The sequence below is a fragment of the Anguilla rostrata genome, chromosome 11, assembly GCF_018555375.3.
Source record: "Anguilla rostrata isolate EN2019 chromosome 11, ASM1855537v3, whole genome shotgun sequence".
NCBI lineage: Eukaryota > Metazoa > Chordata > Actinopteri > Anguilliformes > Anguillidae > Anguilla > Anguilla rostrata.
The window spans coordinates 32,527,440-32,552,074 of NC_057943.1; the positions used below are offsets into that span (position 1 = coordinate 32,527,440).

General features: G+C 45.1%; 1 protein-coding gene across 2 annotated transcripts in view; it reads left to right on the forward strand.

The window, feature by feature from the left end:
* The window catches only part of LOC135234633 (V-set and transmembrane domain-containing protein 2-like protein), a 42,526-nt gene extending 18,658 nt beyond the window's left edge, over positions 1 to 23,868 (forward strand). For both annotated transcript variants that reach the window (XM_064299445.1, XM_064299446.1), the window contains exons 2-4: positions 11,405 to 11,574; positions 13,739 to 13,783; positions 22,595 to 23,868. In XM_064299445.1, coding sequence (XP_064155515.1) covers positions 11,405 to 11,574; positions 13,739 to 13,783; positions 22,595 to 22,918 — 539 coding nt within the window. In that variant the 3' untranslated portion in view covers positions 22,919 to 23,868. The remainder of the gene's footprint in view (positions 1 to 11,404; positions 11,575 to 13,738; positions 13,784 to 22,594) is intronic.
* The last annotated feature ends 767 nt before the right edge of the window (positions 23,869 to 24,635 follow it).

Sequence of the window (24,635 nt, forward strand, 5' to 3'; positions counted from 1 at the left end):
GATTGTTAAAAATTATCCTCAGATCCTCAGATTTATATGCATGCTATCCCCTATCCTCAGCTAATGCAATATTGGCTAACCGCTATCCTCAACTAACAAGATACTGGCTAACCACTATGGCAATGTTGGAAAAATGATGCTCAAGCAGCTTAAAGTACACACTTCTCCATAAAACTATAGGGAGATCTGAATTGTAAAAGACAGAAACTTCCAGAAGCTAGTTTTATTACTCCATGTTTTACCATGGCAACAGAACAATCTATTTTCAGTTGAACAATGGTTGAGTACAAAAGAACAAGTGCCCCGCTCTTGGAATTTTTACAAGGCCCTTAAAACCATCAGAGGTGATCTACGGCAGTATTAAAACCATTTAGTAGTTTTATTGCCTGTTACAGTAACTGGCTGCTGCCCACGGACCTATGTTATAAACGTCTTTATTACAAATTACTCATTCCATTGTGTGAGTAAATGTGCTCCCTTATTTCAGTTATAGTGTAGAACAGAGGGCTGCTCTCTCATTGGCAGCCTTGGACAATGTGCCGTCGTGAATAAAAATGATTCATTATTTATGATGAGAGTACTTAAGCGAGAACTGCCGCAGTCGCCCTCATTAGAAGAGACCGTTTCCCCCGGACCTTGTGTCTGAATTGAGTTTCTCACCCTATAAAGCAGGATTTCAATAGAGGTGGGGTGTGAGGTGCTCTTATGCTGTGGACTTAGGAAACTTGGATCTCTTTATTGCGCTGTATAAAAAGCTTAACCTTACAGCCCTGGTTACAATGTATGTGTAAGTAACTGATTACAATGCACCTTTTAAATTGGCTCATTTTAGGTTTTTTGGATTGCAAAATATAATTCCAAGCTCCAGTGACAAGCCTTTTATTATGGCAGAGCAACCATAAATAAGTTGTACAGTATTAGCTCATATTGTTATGTTCAGCTAAATAGAATAATAGCTCCAGTAAAATATTTGTTGTTTTGTGAACTACATATTATTACTCCGTTCAAATACAAAACCAAGTTCACATGATTAAGAATTGTACATTATTGGGCCAACATAAAAATAAATGTTTTTTTCAGTGACTTGTTTTACGGATGCTGTTATAAAACTTGTATGCAGTCTAGGGGTTTAATTTTTCATATCTTGCACCAGTTAGAAAGAGGATGGAAATAATGGCCAAATGTGAGACCCACCTCCATGTTCTTTATTTAATGTACTCATATTTTTACAGAAGCTACATTGCAAACTAGTATTTGATACTTCAACTCTTAAATTTCACTTCAATAAAAATGCAATTGGAGGCGAATGGGGATTTCACATAGTCAGTCACTAAATAGACATGAATAAATAATGGGTTCTTTCGTAGTTGAAGGAACCTTACGTTTTTATAGTGTGGTGATCTCGATGCGCACAGAGGTTTGCTCCATGGCGTCTGCTAAGCAAACAACGGATGCTGTGTGTGTCCAGTGAGAATCCAATGAGACAAACTGCATTCGCTGCAGATTCCTGAAGAAAAAGCAGGGTGTTGAAAATGTGTGAGGAGAACCTGGACTGCGTGGCACTCCCATTTTTACTATTTTAAAACCTGCATGTGAATGTTTTTGTAAGCAAAAGTTTTCTGGGAGGGATAGTTATAAAAGAAGCCCCAGACGTGCAGAGCCAATCCTCCTCAGACACGGACTGTATCAGAAGACCTCGCAAGCACGCCCCACGAATGACTGGATGTGGTGGCGTCTTGTTACCTTTCGCACCCACGGGCCCGTCAAAGCCAGCACTCACCTCTGCGCTTGATCCTTTGACGAGGAATCTTGGCCGGTTCCACATGACATCTGTGGCCGAATGAGATTTCGGTTCCTTACGAATCTTACATCCTGTTATCTTCTATCAAGGTGGCTACTTCGATGACCAGTTTTGATGATGATTAATTGTGGGCCTGCATTCTATATTCAAACTAGCTGTTACTCGAGAGAGACACCCCAAGCCTGCCTTGATTTAACTCTTATGAAGTCAATTTTGTAGCGCCGTGCCGTTTCTACCGTACGATCCCCGCGCTTAATCGATCTGTCTTTACATCTGTCAGCGACTGTTATTTACTGTCCAAGGAAGGACGGGGCTAAATGAACCCGTTGGCGCCAAGCAGGAAGTGATACCCGGGGCTGACAGTTGCGACCGTCTGAGGCTCCACGCCCGTTAAAATGAGCGGCGCGCCATTTCCAGTCTACGTGGCACGAAGAGCGGTAATTACGCGCGGCGATAAGGATGAAGGTTTATTATGTGCCATTGTGTTTCCAGTGACTTGTTTTACGGATACTGTTACAGGGCCCCTTCGCAGAGGTATAATTTTTCATATCCTGCGCTAATTAGGAAGAGGGTGAAAAGAATGGCCTCGCGTGAGACCCTGGTCCCACCTCCATTTTCTTTCTTTTTTTTTTTAATGCACATTGTTTTACGGGAGCTTCGTTGAAAACCGTGATGTGATATTTCAACTCTTAAATTTCATTCGCCATTACAATAAAAATGCCACCGGAGAAGTGGGGATTTCATGTACTCAGCCACTTAGACATGAATAAATAATGTTTTTGCAGAAGAAAGCGCAATAAAATAAGACCTCCGGACTCCTCGTCTTCTCGGAAGAGCGAAATGATTTCTCCAAGGTCTGTGAGCTGTAATCAGAATCAGTTTTGTATTAATCATGAAAGACTTGGGGGCTGAGTACCACAGAAGCCAGTGATCATCATGTACTATGTCTGGCTATCTATAGCACAAATACAAACTGCAGTGACATTTTCACGTTTGTGGGAGAACGTCTGTGCACTAGATAAGCACAGATGTCAACTTTTGAAAAAAAAATGTAACAAATTTTCTTTGCCTAAAAAACTATATCTACTCGCTTACTTTGTTAAGCAGAGAGTTGCTGAACCTCTGTATAGCTCTGCTGCTGAGTTTGACTGATCAGTTTGACTCAATAAAAATAATAAAAGAGATTCAGATGCCCGTGATTAGGGTACTTTTTGAGAGTGATATTTTCACTTAAATCACAACATCAGTGGTGCATAAAATGCACCGCCTCTCTGGTGCATGTATGCTGTGGTATTGTATCAGCCAGACTCTGGGCATTGGGCTGATCTCAATATGCTAGTCACATATACAGGACTTAATTTGGAAAATTACAAACAAATTAATTAATTTATTTAATGTTTATTTGATAGGGACAGATACATTTAAGCATAGATTATTGTCAAACAATATCCAATGCAATGTATCACAGCATTTATTGCATATGCTAAGAAAATCAAGGTCTCAGAAGATGGGTTGTGCTGTACTGGTGTGAATGATGGGGAGGATGATTCTGTTTTGATAACACTTTCTTTTACAGTGCCTCGGTCTCTATGTTATAACTATCTAATTACATGGTAATATCTGTTAATACAGTGCTAATAAATATGGTTATTAACTATTGGAACATTTTTAAATAAAGCAAGGATTTGTTGATCCCAGAAGTTAAAATTTCCATACACTAGTTGGCTTTTAATTATAATTTATTGCCATTTATTGCTTTCATTGTCTTCTTAAATTTTCTGGGGATAACTCTCAAGTACTTTATGAACACCCAGAAATGAGCCTTTTCTGTGAACTATTTTTTCTTTTATTGCCAGTTAGCACCTAATTACATTGTTATTTTATTGTGCTTTCCAGCTGAAATGTAGTACTTTCATTTTGAAGTTGGAACTATGTTCTCTAAACTATTTCATCAAATCATAACATAACATAATGATGAGATGCTTGCCCTTACCACTAAAGGGTACCCAGTGTACAAAATAAGTATAACTTCCTTGGATTTATACTCAGTACTTTTGGCTATATATCCCAGCATCCTTTTGCCATTCTTTACTGCTATGGCACAATAACTGGAATCTGAAAAGCTTTGGTCAACTATTACTCCCAAATATTTTTCAAATTGACCACATTCCAATTTTGTTCCTACCAAAAAGTAGTACTGCTTTATGTTTTTATTTCCCACATGTATTCATTTGCCAGGTTTCTGTCCAATTCTGGATTCTGTTTATCTTATTGGATTACTTTAGTAGATTCCAAACTGTTAGCTAAACCTCCCAGTTTTGTATCATCTGCACACTTAACTAATGTTCTTTCAATGTTGCTGTCAAGGTAATTGATATAAATAAGGAAGAGCAGTGGTCCCAGCCCCAACCCTTGTGGGACTCCTCTTCCCACAGTGCCCTGCTCAGATAAGATACCTCCTACTACTCTTTGTGTTCTACCGTGTAGTCAGTTCTGAACACACTCTGAAATACCTCCAGTAATTCCGACTGTTTTCATTTTGATAATGAGTCTCTCATTTGGTGCCTTGTTAAATGCGTTTTGGAAATCTAAATATATAATGTCATAAGCCTTGCTACAATCAAAACACTTGGTAGCTTCCTCGACAAATGCTAAATGGTTTGTCAGCCATGACCTTGCTTTGCAAAAACCACGTTGGCTTTCCCTTAGGATGTTGTTATTTGTCAATAAAAAACTAAATCATCTTTTGTTTTGGTTTTAATACGATATCTTACAGTTGCCTGCTAAATGGTTACCATGAAATGACTATGTAATATTAATTATTTACTATGGCATTTCCTGGTAATTAAGGCGATGTGTAAAGGAAGGGCTATCTCAGTGTCTTCTGCCTCTTATTAAGGGGAGCAGTGGCTGATCGTTTTTCACGGCTTGTTAATTTGCGCTGTCCTGTTCTTTCATTTTAATAAGTAATTTTCTTTACACCTGATCACAGGGCCTAGGACTTGTCGGTGATCACAGTTCGTTTTCTGTTCTGTTTTCAAGCCTTTTGAAGTCGTGCCCCTCCTTTAACTGATATTTTCCGCATCCCTTTCATTTCACTCTTCTGTTCATTTCCCCTCTTTTCATCCTCCCACACACCCACCTCTCAGCTTTTTGGTGGCATTCCAATCTGTCGTTGCGTTACCTTGATCGCTCTTTCCTTTTAAGCCCTTTAAAGTTCCTCGCCCCCTCTCCTCCCCCCCCCCCCCCATTATGCCCTGCACTCAATTTCTCTCTTGCTCTTTCTCTCTCTCTCTCTCTCGCTCTCTCTCGCTCTCTCTCGCACTCTCATTGCTCTGCGATATTTTTGTCATTCCGGTCCTCCCCCTTCTTTCCGTTCCCCTTCTTCACTCTCCTTTCTTTTCTCTTCGTTTTTCTTTTTTTAAGCGACCGGTGCGAAGCCAGAAGGAAAATGAATGGAAATCAGCAGTTTATGTGCTGCGGGTCGAGTTTATCAGCCGCGCGTTTTCTGACATTTCTGCAGCTACAGACGTGGCCGCGATGCGTATCAGCAGATAGCTCTCAGATAGAAACCATAGTAACAAGGTGCAAAGCCCCATGGCTCATCTCCTCCCTGCCTGCCTGCCTGTCGTCTCTCTCTCTCTCTCTCTCTCTCTGTGCTCATAAACAGAGCCCGCAGCACCTCTTATTATGGTCTGTTCTCCCCGGTCAAAAGCCGGATTCACTGCCCTTATTAAAAAAAGAGCGCTGCTCTGAATGCAGACTCATTTTATTCCATTTGTACACGGAGGCCTTGGAGTTCATTCACAAGATGCAAAATGATAGCATCTGATCTGTATCTTCAGTTCCCCCCCCACCTCCAGTGTCTGTGATTCCTTCCTTTGGCCAATGCCTCAGAAGACATTAGCAAATTCTATAAATCTGCCTGTGCCTGCGTGTATTAAATATTTATATCAAACAGTGTTTGAAACAGGTGCTTGTTTGGGATCAGGATTAAATTATATATTTGGCAAATGTACATCCTAATGAACCTAATGACATCCTCTTAAATCATAAATTTCTCTGTTTCCCCACGGTGCACAGGAACTGCCGCCGTGGGCTATGCGTAGCAAATTGTGGTCACTCACTCATGGATGACCTGAGAGGGACGTTTTGTGGGACGCATGTGCAGGTGGTGCTTCGTTTAGTAGGAAGCATGTGAAGGTGCATCTCCCAAAATCACCACTTCGAATGGCATTAAGTTTTTAAGCACAGCTTGATCGCCTAACGTTACTTTAGCTAACCCTAACATGTTTGTTTTGTTTGGAGGGACAGTACCCATGTGATATAATTATCTAAGCAGTCTCTCAACCTCCAAGCAGGGTATCCAGAACTTTTGCCTGGCTCACATCCGCATGCATCTCACAGGGTGCAGTCTCTGACATTAAAGGTCTCAGAGCATGGGGGGGGGGGCATGTTCAGAGTGTGGGGTTCAAGTGTGGTGTGTGTTGTGGGGGGGGGGGGTGTACATGCTATACTGTACAAGTATTTTTCTCCTTATGGAAATAGAATACACTGAATTGTATTAAAGTGCAATGTGAGATCAACATATTGCAACATAAAATTTCAAGCATTTTCGGATATTGCTGTATTTCTTTTCAGGACAGTGAAATATATCTACTTTGCTGTATTGTTATAACCTCTGTTGTAAGTTTTGTGTTTTCATTTGTTTGTCTTGTTTCTGTTTAAAAAAGACATTTTCTTGCACACTTACTGTTCCTTTTTTGCTATGCTACTTGTGGATTGTGATTACTTTGTGGACCTTTGGTCTTGTTTTGTTCGACTTTGATTCTTACTTAGCCCTTCTAGGTTGTTTACAGAGTGGATTTTGTGTGTTTCATTCAATCTGACCTCGACTCTCGTCTAGACGTTCTGCTCAGCGCATATTGACTCCCGTTAGTTAGAGTGTTCCCAGCTGAATTGCAAATCCTTCCATCGAGATACTATTTTGGTATTTTACTTTGACAGTTTAAATGTCTTTGTTGTTTTTGAAGGTGACTCTGGGTGGACATTGAACTCTCTGTGGGGTACGCTATTCGGACTCTTGGTTACGGTCCACAGACAGCGTCCAGAAGCTTAAAACCGCTCCATTCCTGTTTCACGGTTGTTGTTTTTTTCGATCAATAAGACAATAGCATCGATGTCTTCGATTCGAGAGTCTCGCCTTGCATTGTGAGAGCAGCTAACAGTTTTATGATTTGAAAAATTTAGAATTTAAAATTTGAAAAGTAATCCAAGTAATCTTCATATGTACTCCGTAAATACAAAATAAGTTCCCCGGAAATAAGCAGAAAACAGTTAGACCTGCTAAATAGTGCAAATGTGCCTTTGTACTCGACTATGGTCTAGTGTCACTAATGGGACAAGCACACAGTGTAGAAGCGCAAGCTTTATTTTGTAAGGCAGAGTAGACAGACTAATGAGTTCTAAAACAACACTACTCATCAATACAGCAATCAGCATGAGAAGCAGCTCGCAATAGCTTAAATAAAAGGCCGTGTGTCTATTTTGTTTGCCATTATTCTGTTGCAATAAACTCACTTGCTCAAAGAACCAGACCGAAGCAGATGCTTCTTTGTAGCGAACGAGTACCAGGGCTTGAACACTATGTCCACCCAAAATGGCTGAGACACCCATCATTATGGTCTTTGAGATGTGACAACAGAGCTCTTCTGGTTCAGGGGGTGGAGCCAGAAGAGGCGAGTGACACATTTAAGAATCAGCATCACGGTACACGATCACTCTGTCAGCAACCAGGATTTCAGCACAGCGCTGCTTTGGGTGTTTTTTTTTTCACAGTGACTGCAGATCAGGTCTTTTAGCTGATGGGTAAGTCTGGGGTGCAACGGCAAGCCGTGTTATTTTGAAAGGGGGGGGGGGGCTGGGGTTGCGGACAGCGTGTTCTCTGCGGGGATCATGTGACCCGGGGGTGGGTACTGGAGGCTGCCGCTCTGCGCCGGAGATGAGCCTTACTCAGAGCAGCCCGCGGGCACGCCCAGAGTGCCGGAGCGGTCCGAGCAGACCGGCCTCGCCTCCGGGCCCTGTGGCTGATCGCCAGAGGTGTGCATTTGAGCGGTGGGTGGTCTGAGCATCGGGCGCCGTCAAGATGGGAGAGTTCCCCCTTTCTCGCTCAGGAATCGAACCCCTGCAAGGCAGGGCTCCCGAGGGGGAGCCCCTCACCCACCCACCTCAATCACAACACCGGCGCGGGGCCCGAATACGCATTCCGCACCTCCCTGCAGATAAATCCTCACGTCACCCAATATCGCGCGACGCTTTCATTGATGCCGTCTGATTTATGCCCCCCCCATGCCTCACGCCTCGCGCCTGGTCCTGAGGCCTACGATTTATACGGTTTTCTTTTTTCCCCCTTTTTTTTTTTTGAGCGGAGACATTCCCGCCGTCCGCTCGAGCCCGTCTCGCGTCTCCCCATATCGCCGAGGCGCGACTCCCCGGGTGGCCGTAATCTGGCTCTCTCTCTCTCTCCCCCCCGAAAAGAGATTTTAATCTCTGCGTGACGGCCGGGTTAAATAAAGGTCAGATTGTGTGAAGGAGCCAGGGCGGGGGGTGGGGGGGAGGGGGGGCGTTACGTTTCTGGAATCGGAAGCGGCGTCTCGTTTCAGCTCCCTTTCTTCGCGGCGAACGGCGTGCGGGCGGCGTCGCGATTGAAAGGCCGCTTCCCGGATTTCGATCTGCGCGACACGTGTTCAGCTAAAGTGCTCTGCGCAATCTGATCGCCCCTCTTTAATTGTCGGGGACGATAACGAGGGCCCCTCGGCTCTAATGAGCTCTGCCCGTCTGCGTTTCCTCCGGGCCCTAATTACTGCTCCTGATATGCAGATGCCGCTCTCGTGATTACACGCCGCGGCCTGGCGCTGGCATTCCCAGCATGCAAATGCAGCTCCCGGTGTTCCCAAAGACATCTGTAAAAAAAAAAAAAAGATCAGTTCTGCGGTGGCTCTGTCTGTAAAGGCCGTGAGCGATGGCTAGGCCATAAAACCCTAACCCCCCATAAAACCCTAACCCTCCCTCTTTTTGACCCCCTGGGTTCTCTCTTTAGCTCAATACAAATTCTGCAGCAGTGAAGTATGAGTCGTTTTATCTCACCGAGCATTGGATGGACAGGCCAGGTGTTCTGCATCCAGCCCTACCCGTGCTCTACCAGCCACACACGGGGTACCAGTTGTCATCCGCTTCCTCTCTGATCAGTACAAGCTCTCCCGATGCACGTGGCGGTCCGGAGACAAGTACAGCGTTTATCGGTCACGGAGGACATCATCAAAGGAGCGAACGCGATTTGGCCGTTCCTCTGAACATCTGTGCACGGTTGAGATTTTTCCTCCCAATATCTGTGCATATTTCAATCCGGGGTTCGTTTGAACAAATGTGTTTGCCTCGCACATGAAATATGGCCCTCGGGAGGGACACGTTCCATCATTGCTGGTTACCGCCACGTAATGTCAAATCAATACAAAGCGTGTTACGGCAAATGAGAAATACGATGTGGTCCGATCAATTTGTGACGAGATATGACTTCGGGCTCCCCGCTGTCTTCGGGAAGTGCATTTTGCGTTCAACTAGCAGGGATACAGTTACCATGGATCCGCTGTGGCGTACAGCTGAGATACACTCAGGAGCGGAGACTGGAGAGAGGGGGACCAAAACAATTTGAGGACGGAAAAGAAATGACTCTATTGGAGGTTGGTCTCTCTTTTTTGGACAGTAGCTCACAAGAATTTTAATTTTTTTTATTTCAAATGGAACTTAGTGAACTCTGAACTGTGAATGCCTGTGAAGAACCATATGTCAATATACAGTACATCATCTTGTTGCTAATATGTTATTGTATTCTCAATTTCTACCTCACTGGCGACTGAAGGTAAGCACAACTGTCGTAGAGTAAAGCAGGGTTGCTTCCAGTACGCAAAAGAAAAGTGGCTAATCGGCAGAGGACCAGCTTCACTTTATGATTTTGAATAGTCCCCCCATCTGTCTTGCTACGCTAACAATAAATGGCAATTTAAAACACCAGTTTTTTTATGTAAAGATAATTTGAATAGCTTGAATTGAAATTTCAAAAGACAGGAACCTGTGAATTGGGTCTCGATTTGGTCTGTGATTTATTTCATACAGGTCGAGGTTGTGGTACCTTTTTTTGTTTTGAAGACGGTCTGGTTCGGGTTAGGAATTTAATGTGCGCGCACGGTTTGGTTGCGGTTAGAAAAAAGCACTGATGCAGGAAATTACCCCAAGGCTGCCCAAGTTCTCCTTTTATTGTTCAGCATGGTATTTAGAATCCTACAATATGGAGAGGCCATGCAGTAAATTGCCTTTTTTTTACTGAAGGATGCATTCCTGGTAAAATGAGTCATTGTCCTTGTGGTATGTAATAATTTGATGAAAGATATTCTTAAATTTCAGAGAAATCGGGTAAAAGAGGACATCAGTTCACGAGAAAAGTGTCTAAACCCATCCGCAGATTACCTTTTCAACTTCAACAGAACCTTTCAAGTTTGCAGCCTGGCCCAAAAAATGTCTGCAGCCAGAGGACAACCTGAGACCGTAAACAAATCCGGTGAAAAGGCATTCTGCTGAGGTTTGCTGTCTGTAAACACTCTTGCGGTTCACAGCGGGGTGATAAATCTGGCTCACTGGCACTGCAGATTCTCTCCGACCGGTTGGCACTGAAATACAAGCAGGCAAAGATGATGTTATCTGGGTCAATATGCACACCCTCATCGATCTGGATTCATCACAGGGGTAATTGTTTTTCAGAGCAAAGAGGTTTTAAAATTCAGACTACAGGTACCTTTTTGAATGGACTCACGTAACTACCACAACTGAACTAGGAATGCCATTGCCCTGGCTTCCCTCTTCAAAATGAAGCCCCCCCCCGCCCCCGCCGCCTTCACTGTGCTGCTGATGCAGAACTGCTCACCAAACAAACCTGCTGATTTAAAATCAAGCAGGAAACTGTTGCCATCATGTGACTGTTGGAGACCCAGTGTACTTCTGATGTCAAAATGGTTGCTTACTTTGCCCACACTGTGTTCTTAACGAAAACAAGTGTATGTTTATTGTATGTCTCACACATCTATCACAGGGCACACACACTATTCACTCACACACTCATATCTAGGGGTACCCCCCCCCCCACCCCCCCTAGTCTGCCAGCGGTCCCAACACCACCCACCAACCCATACTGCCATCGCTTCCAACAGCTCCCCACCTTGTTTATGACTGAGCCTGCAGCCCTGCATTTTGTCCAATTTTCGCAAATTATAAACCTGGCAACCCTAAACTGTAAGCTCCATTATCTGTGGCCTGCATCTAGTCATTACATACAGTATGCACGTTACTGCATCATATATTTTAATTCTCCTATTTGTGCATAATCAAATGTCACAAATAAATTTATACACAACAAGCCTCAATGGGTATAATGGGTATATATTTCTCGAATGTTTCTCAGTATTTCTTGTGCATCTGTGAGGACAAATTTGAGGATATTTAAGGATCTTCTTCCTTGCCAGTACTTTAATTTGAGTCCCGCTCTGTTCGTAGCGCTCTTCACCGAAGTTCCCCATGACATCACCACGAAGAGCGGACGGGACGTGGAGATGGCGTGCTCTTTCAGGGGTGCCGGCTCGCCCTCCTACTCCCTGGAGATCCAGTGGTGGTACTTCAAGAGCCACAAAGACTGGACGGACAAGCAGGCCTGGACGACCAATCAGGTGAGGCGGAACGATACGTGCGGGGTTGAGGTGTGGTGGGGTGGGGCGTTGGGATAGGTGGGTGGGAGGCTTGTGTGGAAAGAGCGAGGTCATGCGACTAATACTCAGCCTGACAGGAAGCCCAGCCATCCTGGCACTAAAACCATTGACAGTATATAAATGGATGACGGGACACCGCTATTTCCGATGGCCGAGATTGGAGGCCAATTGTATCACTTCCTGATTGGCCTGTGGTGCAGTGGATACTGGGAATGCACAAGATTGCACAGGCGCCAAGTCTCGGATGGTCGCGCCAATCGAAGCACGCCGTTCAGAGAGACCCTAAAGGCGTACGCCGGGCGTTATTCCTGCAGGCCCCCACTGGCCTCGCGCAGAGAGAGAGAGAGAGAAGCCGAACCTGCGAGGCGAGCAGGGAGAGCGGGTATCGTAGCGGTGTAAACTGAGCGAGGTGTGCAGCAGGTAGCTCGGCGCACATTCATCACGGTAGCAGAAAATAGCTCCGGTCCCCCCGGGCGCCCGAAGGCATCGGGGAGAAGAAAAAAAAAAAAAGGGCAGATTAAAAATCTTGCTGCGGAGGAAGAAAAAAAATAAAAAAAACAGAGCAGATTTCTCTCCGAGGCTGAATGTATCCGACCTCCCGCTGCGTCGTCAGAAGACTTAATTGGACGGGGGGAGAGGATGCGCGCAGACTTCCGCTCCCTTCCCCCTCCTGCATAATTCATGGCCCGGCGCTGGAACCGCCGTCTCCCGCGACGATTTGCATTCCTCCCGCGGACGCGGCCCGGCAGTAAACGAGGCTGTTTTGACCAAAACGAAACTCGACGGCCGTTTATTGGCTGGCTCCGTTCTTGAAGGGCGGCGGTCACGGTGAGCTGCGCTCGGATGGCGGCCGGCAGCCCGATCGGTTGTTACAAAACCGATTCCAGAAATAGAATCATGGAGAACGGATGTAACATTCCCTCTGTCTCTCAAGTGCTTTGAGCGAAAATACTAATGACAAAAAAACTTCCTCTGGCAGAACCTATCATTCACAGAATTGCAGTGCTGTTATAGTAAAGATACAGTAAATGTGATGAAGGAAAGTGTTGTGTTGACGCAAAGACTGACAATCCTATTGGTGCCAAGCAACTGATTGCACAGGAATTAGCATCAGGCTATGATATAGTCCAAGTCTAAACATTGAGGGGAGTTATTGCTTTGCTGTACAAATACAGTAGTCTACTTGACAGCACCTTGCCGACATCACACTAAAAGCCCGTGTAGGTTATGTCTACTGATGGCGGAGAGTGGAACTGTTATGAGTTAGGGAAGCACTCACCCGAGGGGAGATTTGAACCCGGGCCGCTCGCTGCGAAGACGGATGCATTACCTGTCAGCTAAAGGTGAAGTCGCCCAGGAGGGAAACGTCATTATTTTGAACCGGAGGGTTGCGTCGCCAGAGAGTGTTGTCATGGTATCTTCCCTTCACCGCATCTCACTAGCGAACTAGACGAGCTACATCCGCTACAGAAGCACAGATCTTCTATGTGCTAACCAGACGGTTATCTCTATTGTCTTAACATTGAACATTTCTGTCCTGCTGCCATCTTTAATCTCAGGGTCCTGATTTGGTGGTTTGTTATGCATATACATGGGGAAGGAGCATGGTCAAAGACTCTACATTGTCAGAGCAGCACAGGCAACACTGTAACAGCCTGGCACCTATGTTAACCACGGATACTATTATAGACCAATCAGATGATTGTCTTAACATTCAAAGCACTGTTTCCCTTCTCTTGATGATGCGTCTTATGAAACTTACAATCCAGTGTCAGTGGACATTTGAATCACTGGGAAATCCTTTTACTAACCAGTGCCTCCTGTCATTAAGGTGAACTATCTGGTTAGTGTGCAGTAATATCTGTGCCGTAACCTTCATGATTAAAGACGTAGACAAGACAGAAGGAATTTCAGGGGCTGGCCATCTGGTTTGTACATTGAACATACCACGTGAATGTGTGGTAGGGAAGGACCGTGCCCTTAAATGTCCGTTACGCTAGCACCAGGGTCTGGATGTGAGCTAGAATCAGATAATCAGGGAGAGTTCTAGTTTTTCAGCTAACTTAATGTTGCTTAATCATGTGACGTTAATTTTTTTAATAATGAATTTTCTTTCTCTGTACAGGTTGTTCCCCAGGAGGATTTGGCAAAGGATGCAACCAAAATAAGTGTGAGTTTTCTTTTGAATGTCGAAATTCAGTTCAAGCGGTCCCAGTCAGTTTTTTGGCCCTGGACTGTGGTATTTTGAAAGTGCCGAGTTTGACTCTCTGTTCCCACAGGGTCCTAAAGCAAGGATGGTCAGTTCTATCCCTGGAGGGCCAAGTGTCTGCATGCTTGTATTTCAATCGATTACCCTGACTCAGTTAGCTAATTAGCAGCACTGTACAACAGTGCAGGTTCATTCCCGCATGAAGTCACAGTAAAATGCTTCATATAAAGACACAATATAGCTGTCACTCATGAGTTCATAAACATTACTAGTCAGTATCTAGAACGTCTAGGCTTGCATCTACAGTAATTGAATCTTAAGACAAACAGTGATTACATGCAAGCAATGCAGGTTAAGTACCTTGCTCAAGGGCACAACGGCAGTGTCCTACCCGGGAATCGAACCTGTGGCCTTTAGGTTACCTGACCCGAGTTACCCATTATACTACACTGCCGCAGATATGACCCTCCATGCCCATCTTCGCCCTAAAGCCTTCACAAAGCATGAATAATGCCTCCATAAAAAATCCAGCCCAGATTTCATGCTTCATGAAGGACATCATAGCAATGAAATTCCCTCCCGCCCCTCAATGGCCTGCACGCGTTCCCCATTTTGTCGTAGCGTCTAATAAAATGTATTTGCAAAACGGATAACGTCCCCGTCGTCTGACCAGATTTAAAAGTCCTTATTTGCCTCTGCCGAAGTGTACTTTACCGTGCGCTTGCGCTGCCGCGCGCTGTGGTAACCATGACGAGGCGCTCGCCTCTCTGTCACGTGAGGAGACGCTAATGCGCTAATGCAGCGGGTGCTTTATGGCCCCCTTTCGGCGCTTGGCAGGATGCAGGTAATTATTTGTTAACAGTGAAAGCGCTTGTTAGAACGGCCCTCTTAAGCATGCACGGAGCGTGCGCCTGCTCTCTCCCGCCGCCGCCGCCGCCGAAGACCGCGGCGGTCCTCATCCGTCTCCCTCCGCCGGTCAGAGCGTAATTAGCGGCCCGCGGGGCGCGGCGAGGGGGGAGCAGCGGCAGCCGTCACTTAGACGGCGAGGCGGCGCGACGAGCCGCGGACGCCGCTAGTCTGCGCGTCGTTCGGGCCTCCGTCTTCAGCGCGGCATTGCACTCTGAACTTTGAACTTTGCCCTGGAGTGGAGATTGCTGCATAATCACTGCAGCCTTATTGTGATTGACCCTCCCACCTGCAAGTGTAGACATCCCTATGCAACCTGCTTGTTTTCCTGCTTGATTCTTTTTTTCTGCCCAATTTGGAATGGCCGGTAGCATTTGTAGCCCCGCCCCATTGATGCTGTGTGGGCAGTGTGTTTGGGAGCGCACATATAAGAACACACTAGCCCTTCCACGAACAAGGACATCCTGCCAATCTCTACTTCTCTTCTCTATTTGGTCCACATTCACTGCATTTAAATCTGCTGCCGATGCAAGGAAACAGCAGATCTATAGATTAACCAGAGGACTCACTCATGACTGATGAGACAGGGACAAACCTCCTTCTCCATTCAGTTCAATTCAATTAAATTCAATTCAAAGTTATTTGTATAGTACTTTTTGGAGGAAGCCAAAGAGGTGTAATGCTTGTTCTTTAATATAAAAACTTTATTATAGTACTACAAACATGATGTTTCACCCATATCCTTCATCAGATTAAATACAATTTCAGAATGCAGGGATTATATACACAGAATTCAGCTTTATGCCTGTGACACAGGCTTCCATCTTTGACAGTTGAACAACTTCAGGCTTGACCTATAAATACATTGGAGTGTTGGCTACATTGCAGCTGAAGTTAATGCCATGTTTGTGGATAACTTGTCCTAGGGGAAGCATATATATATATATATATATATATATATATATACAGGTAATAGCAGAGATCCAGCACAGATCTATATGGTGCTCCATATCTAACCCTAGATTGATTAGAGGATTTAGTGTTAATGTCCACAAATCGATGTCAGTCTGAAAGGTATGATCTGAACCAGTAGTGAGCTTGTCCGTGCAGGCCTCAAAGGTTTTCAGACCTATCCGGAAGAAGAATGAGGTGATCGGAAGTGTCAACAGCTGCACTTAAGTCTAAGAGCACAATTATGAAAATATAGGCCCTGTCAAAGGAGAGGAGTAGGCCATTGAGTATTTTGATGACAGCAATTTCGGTGCTGTGATAAGGTCTAAAACCAAAGCTTAAAGCCTTCCGAGATATTGCCGGAGTGCACAAATGAACAAAGTTGTTTGAGGCAGACTTTGGTACCTTAGAAAGGAACAGAAGGTTTGAGATTGGCCTGTAGTTAGACAAATCATTTGCATCCAGTTTTGGCTTGTCAAGGAGGGGCTTAATGACTGCTACTTTAAGAGTTTGAGTTATGCGTCCTGGTGCTAAAGTGACGTTGATTAATTAATATTGGTGTGCCAATCATTCACAACAACTCCTTCAATAACGTTGTAGGAATATGGTCTAGTAGACACATAGTGGATTTACATGAGTTGACTACAGTCTTAATCTCCATGGAATCAATTGGAACAAAGGAGTCTAAGTAAGCTGTCAGTCTTCCAGAAGAACAACAACAACCTTCTGTTCAGGGAATGGGAGAACTGGCCTTATCAGAGGGGCAGTAGAAGAACTCTGAATCTTGTCCCTGATTGTGATAATTTTGCCATTAAAGAAATTTCTAAGATCATTACTGCTAAATGTTACCGGAAGACATGGATCAACTAATGCATGATTTTTTTGTCAGTTTGAGTGTTAAACAGATACCTGGGATTGCCTATTAAGGCAGATAAATATGAAGCGTGTGCCAAGGAGAAAGCATGCTTATAAATAAAAAGGCTTTCTTCCCAGGCACGGAGGAATGCTTCTAATAGAAGAACGCCATTTATGTTCAAGCGGGTGTGAGGCATGAGCATGGTCATTATAAGGTGTTAACTTCTTCAGACGGACTTTCTGCTTCTTAAGGGGTCTGACAGGTTCCGCAAAGTATTTCATCTGTGTTGTCATCACCTAATCAACTAAGCCATTACTTGAGCTTGAGTATGCCGTGAAGCTGGGGCCAAGAGGGTCCCCACATTGCACAAGGCATTTTGTCAATTAAAGCATTTGCACTGTTGGAGGAAAATGGACTACTGAAGAAGTACATGGAATCTACTATTGCCAGACAGACCTGTGATAATTTGAAAGTAATAAAATAGTGGTCTGACAAGACATGATTATAGGGCATGACTGCTATATTTCCTATTTCCTATTTCAGAGTCATAGTATTAAGACTAGGGATGGTACTTTTCCATTATTGCTCAAATAGAGTGATTGTCCAATGTTCTCGATTCCAAATCGATTGCTGGCATGGGGAGGAATATATTTTTGGAATGCATATTGGTTGGGTTGTACTGTCACAACAAATTTGATCCGGGCTGCAAAAATGATCACGGTGACGTAATGACATCCTAAAACAGCCGTTATAGACCCTTGTGACGTATTTATAGTTCTGTAACAGTGTCCGTTGCTATGCCGATGCTTCCTGCTTGCTACAAACTGTGGAGATAACGATTCTGAGACAACCCAGTAATTTCTCTGGTTTAACGGGTTATTTTCCAGCCTGAAATACGATCGTGTTAGTAAACTGCTACCCACGTCATCTAACTTGAAAGTAGTTGGATTTAATCCCTGGATATGAATTAAATGTTTTTAACAGAAGAAATAATAATAAATGTGAATTTATCCATGGAAATAGCTATACAAAAAGGCAAAATAAATGTTGTGGTCGCGATCGACATCGTGGACATCAGAAGAAAATGTCATTGACAAAACATTGGCTTTCTTTGCAGTGGCTCGGGCTGGAAACTAGCCGTAAGAGCGAAATAAGCACCCCGAAGTGAAGCACAAAACTGCCTACTTGATCGTAGATAAGATTGCTGTGAGTAAAAATCCACTGCGTGGTTCAGGCTCGGGCGGCTTATGCGCTATCATAAGGATAAATGGATGGGCTGCTTTTTTTTGTCAGTATGTGCAAAGCTAAGAACCAGCTCTTCTGATGAATTCAATTTGAAGTCAGATTTCAAGGTAGCCCAGTTCAGAATTATATATAGCAACAACTGCACCACCACGACCTGTCATACGGGGAACGTATTGACTTAAGCAGGAGAGTGGAGTCAAGCCATGTTACAGTATTGACTTGGTAATCAGTAATTCCTTGGCAAGAATTGCCTTTGGTGTCAGTGATCTTATATTAATTAACCCAATCTTTAACTCCATTTGGTTGAATACATTACTTGTACATTTACAGTGTCTGATAATTTATTTATTTTTTTCTGTGTTAAAACAAATGCCCCCTAATGGGTTTCTTTAAAAATTATCATTTAAGGGGCTGCTGTGTAGCTCACTCTGTAAAAGTGAGCACCACAATCTTAAATCCAACCAGTGCCCGCTGTGACCGGCAGCCCCACAGGAGTGAAGCACAATTGGCTTTTCGTCACTCAGGGATTCAGGGGTGGGATACAGTCAGTAGGGATATATAGCAGTGTTCATTGGTGGAGCAACTCCTGCTGCGCACCCTGGCGCCCATGGCTGTCTCTCTGCGCACGCATATGATTGGGTCTCCTCCGCCCCCGCCCTGCATGTACGTGGCTTGCGGCTGCGGTGTGAAAAGAAGCAGGTGGCGGGTAGGCGCACGGTGTGGAGGAGAACCACAGATCGCCTTCATGCTCCCGAGCTGGCAGCAGGGGAGAGCGTGCTTATGTGCATACTGTTGTTCGCAAATTGGGCATTCCAAATTGGGGTACTTTTGTTTTTTTAAAGTATAAATTATAAGTTTGGGGTATTGGCAGTCTCAGTGGGATAGGACCTGGGCAACGGTTCTAGGGAACTGGCGGAGATATTTGTGTGTGACAGTAGATCTGATGCCTGGCCTTGGCTGTGGTTAGTCGGGGATTTGAATTCATAAGCCCATAGGCCAAATTACTAGAGATAAGAGAGGCATCCACTCATGTGGGGTGAACACCATCTTTTTTCTAAAGGCCTCCCCTCGAACAGTATGCCAATTATCTATGTAGCCCACCTTATTAGTGGGGCACCACTCCGATGACCAATGATTTAGTGACGTCAGCCTGCTGGAAATTTTGTCTCGCTGAGAAGGGATGGGGCCTGAAAGAATAGCTAAACCATTTTTGCTTCTTCACACATCAATTTAAAATGATTTTTGGTGATCGCTGATTGCTTCTGATTGCATCATTAGCGCCAATGTGAATAACAATTTTAGAGAATTTACACTTAGTTTTTAAGCCAGCACTTGTAGATGAAAAAGTAGTCCTTCTCAACGGCCAATTACACACTGCCGTAAGGGGATGCCGGGCCCAGTGAGCAACAGCTTTGTGAGAGTTCAATGCCAGACCATGGAGCGCATCGCGATATGCACGAGAGCCTGCAGGGGGCGTATCATAGTGCAGCGGGTTTCATGTCAAAGGTGGAGAAGTCAGAACCAATGGATGAAAATCGGTGAGTGCCTGCTGTCAGATCTGAGGTCTGTGTAGAATCCACAATCTCCATCTGACTCTGAAGAATACTCATTTCATAAGATTTTATGTAATTGGTGGCTGAATTGATTTTTATTTATTTATTTATTTTTGGAATGGCAGTGGGTGCCTTGAAAATGACCCTTTTGGGGAATGACTGAGTCAGACACTGCCTAGAGCAGCTAGCACCGAGCACTAAGCACAGAGTACCCAGTACAGAGCACCTAGCACAGAGTATCCAGTACCGAGCACCAAGCACAGAGTACCCAGTACCGAGCACTAAGCACAGAGTACCCAGTACAGAGCACTATGCACAGAGTGCCCAGTACAGAGCATTCAACACAGGCCAAATCCAGCCCTAATAAGGCAGATTTATGAGCACTTTACAGATGTACCCAGACTCTACTAACAAGCTTTTCTATTCTCATAGCAGCCAGTACGCGGTGTCTGTTAACAGAGGGGTAGGATGATCCACATTAGGAGGGAAAAGACAAACAGTGCAGCAAAGCGTTTATTAGAGGGGATCGTGCTTCTGGGCTGAGTTTGGCGGTTGGCCTGATGAATTCTGTCTGTACCGCAGCCGATGGAGCGACAGCGTCCGGCGCCAAACACCCACAACTCCCCCCCCCCCACCCCCTCCAGCACACCTGCGTGGGTGGAGAGCGATCCGGGGAGGGGACGGGGGCGGTCTCCAGCTGCTCGCGCGCGGCGGTGTGACGTTCCAGCACTCTCGCAGCGTCTGCTTTCAGAGGAAAATCACGCTTCCCAGCTCCCGGGCGACAGCGAGCCCGCTTTACTCCGCTCTTTGATTGGTTCTGCCTCCGAGGATCTCTCGCCAGGAAAACCGACAGGTCTCCAACATTTCGCATTTGCTCCGCGCCACCTTTAGGCGCGGATTTCCGACCCCGCGTCCGTGACGGAGCTGCAAGTGGTCCCCAGCAAAATGAGGAAAAAAGAAACTTGTTTTTTCTGTTTTTAATATTGAAGTCAAATCCATAGCAGGGATTAGTTCCCCGGGCAACTATAGGGCAAGTGGTTTTTTTTCCAGTTTGTTTTTAAACTCACTCTTGAAAGTGTATATGGTAATGAGCTACATGCCACCTGCAATATGTTGCATTTTGGCCTTTCAGTGGGCTTCACAACACACATTGGGATTAAACTAGCGCACCTTTAGTTTGGCTTTGTGTGACAATCCTGGCTGTAAGGATGAACTCTTTGAAATCTTCAACAGTTAGCAGGCTAGGTGCCTGGCTAGAGTACTAATCTGTTCAAGGGAAATAACAATCATAATTTTTCAGATATTCTTATTCAGCGTTTTCCACAAGGACCAGCTACCACCCAGCCAATTACACTTTTCCAGCCAGCTGCTTACTCTAACGCTAGCCAATGATGACCACCGACGCTTCATCACTTTCATTGCAACGGGCGCGATGGTGGACTGAGGCTGCAGCCTGGATATGGAGGTATTTTTGTAGCAGTCACAAATAGTAAATGTTCTCATGAATCTGTAAGTGGGGTTTCACAAATATGCAAACAGCTTCACAAATCTGTAAATTGGGTTGCATAAATATGTAAATTGAGTTTCACAAATATGTAAATGTTTCACAAATATTTAGAATGGATCCACAAATTTGTAATATGCGATTCGCAAATATGTAGAATGAATTCAGAACGGGTTCACAGATATGTAAAATGCGAGCCTGGGAAATCGCGGACGGCTTGGCGGCTGTGCGTCACCCGGCTGTCCGCGGGCGCCCTGCTCCTCAGGCAGATGGAGGCGGGCAGATTTATCGACCGCGTAATCGCGACGGGGGTCATTTGCAGTGGCTGCCTTCAAGGCTCTGTGAAAAGGTAGCGAGAAGGGGGGGGCGGGGGGGGGGCGTAGAAAGAAATGTTAAAAATCTACGGTGCCAGGGCCAGGCGAACGCTTTCAGACACCTTCGGCTTCGCCGGAAACTTCCGGCAGCTGAAGGTCCCTGGGCACTGTCCTCACTTTCAAGGACCTTTTCTGGAAACTGAATGAAGAATAAAAAAGCAGAAATAGCAGAATGTATTCTTCTGCTGGTGTGTGTGTGTGTGTATGTGCGTATATGTATGTATGCTTGTGTGTGCTTGTGTGTGTGTTTGTGTACTTGTGTTTCTGTGCTTGTCTGTGATTGGACGTGTATATCTGTGTGTGTTTGTGTGTTCATGTGTGTGTGTGTGTGTGGGTGTGCGTATGTTTCTGTGTTTGTGTGCTTGGGCATGTATTTGAGTGTGTGTGTGTGCGTGTGTGTACATATGTGTGTGTGTGTGCGCATGTGGGGGTGTGCATTTGTGGGTGTGTGTGTGGGGAACAGAAGCAAGCCTCCCTCAGTCTCTGGGGATCAGGACACATGGTGTTATTGGCTATAAACTGCAGTACAGGAATAAAGCACACAGGACAGATGCTCTCCCCACGGGACAATCCTGCTGCAAATGAGGAAATCGGGCCCAGCCCTGTCAGACAGGACCCTGCCAACAACACCCCCCCTGTATGGACGCAAAACAGTGATCATTACAAAGTTTATGTGTGACTAAATTAGGAATATTCAAAGCTACCCAGGTAAAGATATTTTTTTTTGTTTTGTGGTCATATATGGTTGGCCTGACTGTTGTGCACCAGTATAGTCCATTAATTTACACTCTGGGGTGAAATGCATGAGGAGATACTACCACTTCTATCACACTTTACATGGGAGAGAGATCCTGCCGGGCCTCCACTGTCTTCTTCCTCTCCATCTACTTCCTCATCCTCTGGTTGTACCCTAAAGCAGACGCATGTTACTCTTACCCCTCACTGTAAAACCAAGGGGAACTTACTCACCGCATACTTCTGTACAACCTGATTGGCCTGTCCGGTACCTAATTGTGTGTTTATATTTCAGAGGAAAGAACTATTAGTCACCCTTTCCAACCCCAAATGTTCTAACCTAAATGTTCAAATGCTATCTCCATTTGATGGAACGATCCGCTTCTCCTCGGATGCGCCACTGTGATGCAGTGCAGTTTAAATGCAGGTTTAAATACGGGTTAATCCCTGATTCACTGTGATGTGGTTCAGTTTAAACACAGATTCAGTCCCTTGTTCACTGAGGGTGGTTCAGTTTAAATGTTCAGTTTAATCCCTGGTTCACTGTAATGGAGTTCAGTTTAAACGTGGGTTTAATTCCTGGTTCACTGAGGGTGGTTCAGTTTAAATGCAGGTTTAATCCTGAGTGCGGTTCCTCTTTTGTCACAGGTGGTGAAGGTGGCGGGGAGCAACATCTCTCACAAGCTGCGGCTGTCCAACGTGAAGCCGTCGGACGAGGGCACTTACGAATGCCGCGTCATCGACTTCAGCGACAGCAAGGCCCGCCACCACCGGGTCCACGCCTTCCTGCGGGTGGAGCCGGAGCAGAACTCCGCCCCCCACCACCCAGGTGCCGCCCCCCACCCCCAGGACAACCAGGCTGATCACCCCAAGCACCCCTCCTCCGCTCACAACCACCACAAAGGGGGGAGGGAACTGAAGAAGCGGTCTGCAGACCCCCCCAATGACTGCACTGACAGCTGTGTGCTGTAGATCACTTCCTGCATAAGCCCCTCCCCCCCCCCATCCTTTCTTCCCCAGACCCTGCCCCTCCTCCCAACAGCCCTAGAAGGTAGCGATGGAAGAGTGGGTCATCGCAAGTGCCACAAAATGGGAGGAGCCGTCACATGCTATCAGTGACTCCCAGGTGCAGGCCAATCAGTGTTTTGATATGGAGAGCGGTGTTTTTTATCGGCTCGTTATTTGTCGGTGATTGATGGCACGTGGTAAGTCTCCCCATTCTGAGGTTCTTGCGGTGACTCGCTCCTCCAGTGCTGCAAGAGAGCCAGGGCCCTGTGTATATTGTATACAAAAAAGAAGAAGAAGAAAAAAAAAAAAACAGGTTTGCATGTGAAATATGTTTATTAGAATGACATTTATTCTTGGGAGAGGCAGGCCAAAGTGATATTCTTTTATCCAGTTCTGTTTTTTGAGGAAATTTCAGTTGTCTCTGTAGTCCATTTTAATTTTCAAACTGCTCAGTTAGGAGGACAGAACAGCTGTATTCCAAGATTAGCTCAGTATCAGTATCTTTTGCTACTCAGAATCGACCTTCTCATCTTTTGATTTAGTAAATGTCTCTATCACCAGTGTGAAGCCCGACGGAAGCAAAACGCTAAAAGAAATTCTGCACAGTACGTTTAAAAAAAGGGTGTCCATGTCTGTGGAGAAGTTGCTTTCAAGTGCCACCTTTTTTTATCAGTCCTGGACCCAAAACAATCGTATGTGACAAAAAGCAACTGTAAATTCATGTTTTATGCTTTGGATAGAAACTTCTTTGAGCTTTGTGACAGGTAAATTTGAAGGATCAGTTTCCGTTCATATATTTTTGCTTTGTTTTGTAAGAGATCAAGGTAAAAAAAAAGTTGTACATTTTTAAACTTCTAGGATGTTGGTCTCGACATAAATGTATGCTTTTATCACATTAAATGAACCGTACATGATCGCGATCTCATCATTTAACTTGTTTTCATGTTGTCTTCCAGGGCCTGAAAAGTGCAAGGAGTGCTTTCAATGGTCTGAACCAAGGTTGTAATAATGCAGTTTAATTATTTGGAGAACTACAATGTCAATCTGCCTGGCTCAGCAAAGCAGTTAAAAATCGTACTCTATTTAAAGGCTGGCATCATGGCCCAAAACAGCACAGCACGAGGGTCTGTTGAATTACACGTTGTATTTGAGTATGCTAATGACTGGCGTAGTCGCTAGGCAACCCGCGGTGTCTTGGGTATCCTAGTAACATCCCATTTTTTGATTGGAACACTAAAAAATCGGACGCTCCCCCCGTTTCCGCCACAATCGCAGTCTCTCTCATCGCGGTCCACAAGCAAATCATTTCTTCGGTACGTACACCCCTGGAACTGTGACGCCACTAGAGCTCGTAAGACTTTTTTTTATTGTAAATATAAAGCCACAAAATAAAATGCTGCTGTTAAGATTAAAGTGATGTTTCGAATAATGCTCTCGGCTCGCTTGAACACTGGCCTCAGTCTATCTTTAAGCTTCATTTAAAGGTCCCAGTAAAGAACAGAATCGAACACCACTGAAAGCACATTCCGTGCTGGGGCCTGCAGATGGTGGCCAGCTTTCTGTTCAAACGCAGTCATTGTGCGTTATCAGAGCAATTAAGCAGTCAAACATCAATTGCGCCGCTTTTCCACCCCATGGTACCGGCTCAACTCGACTCTACTGGACTCTGCTCACTTTATTT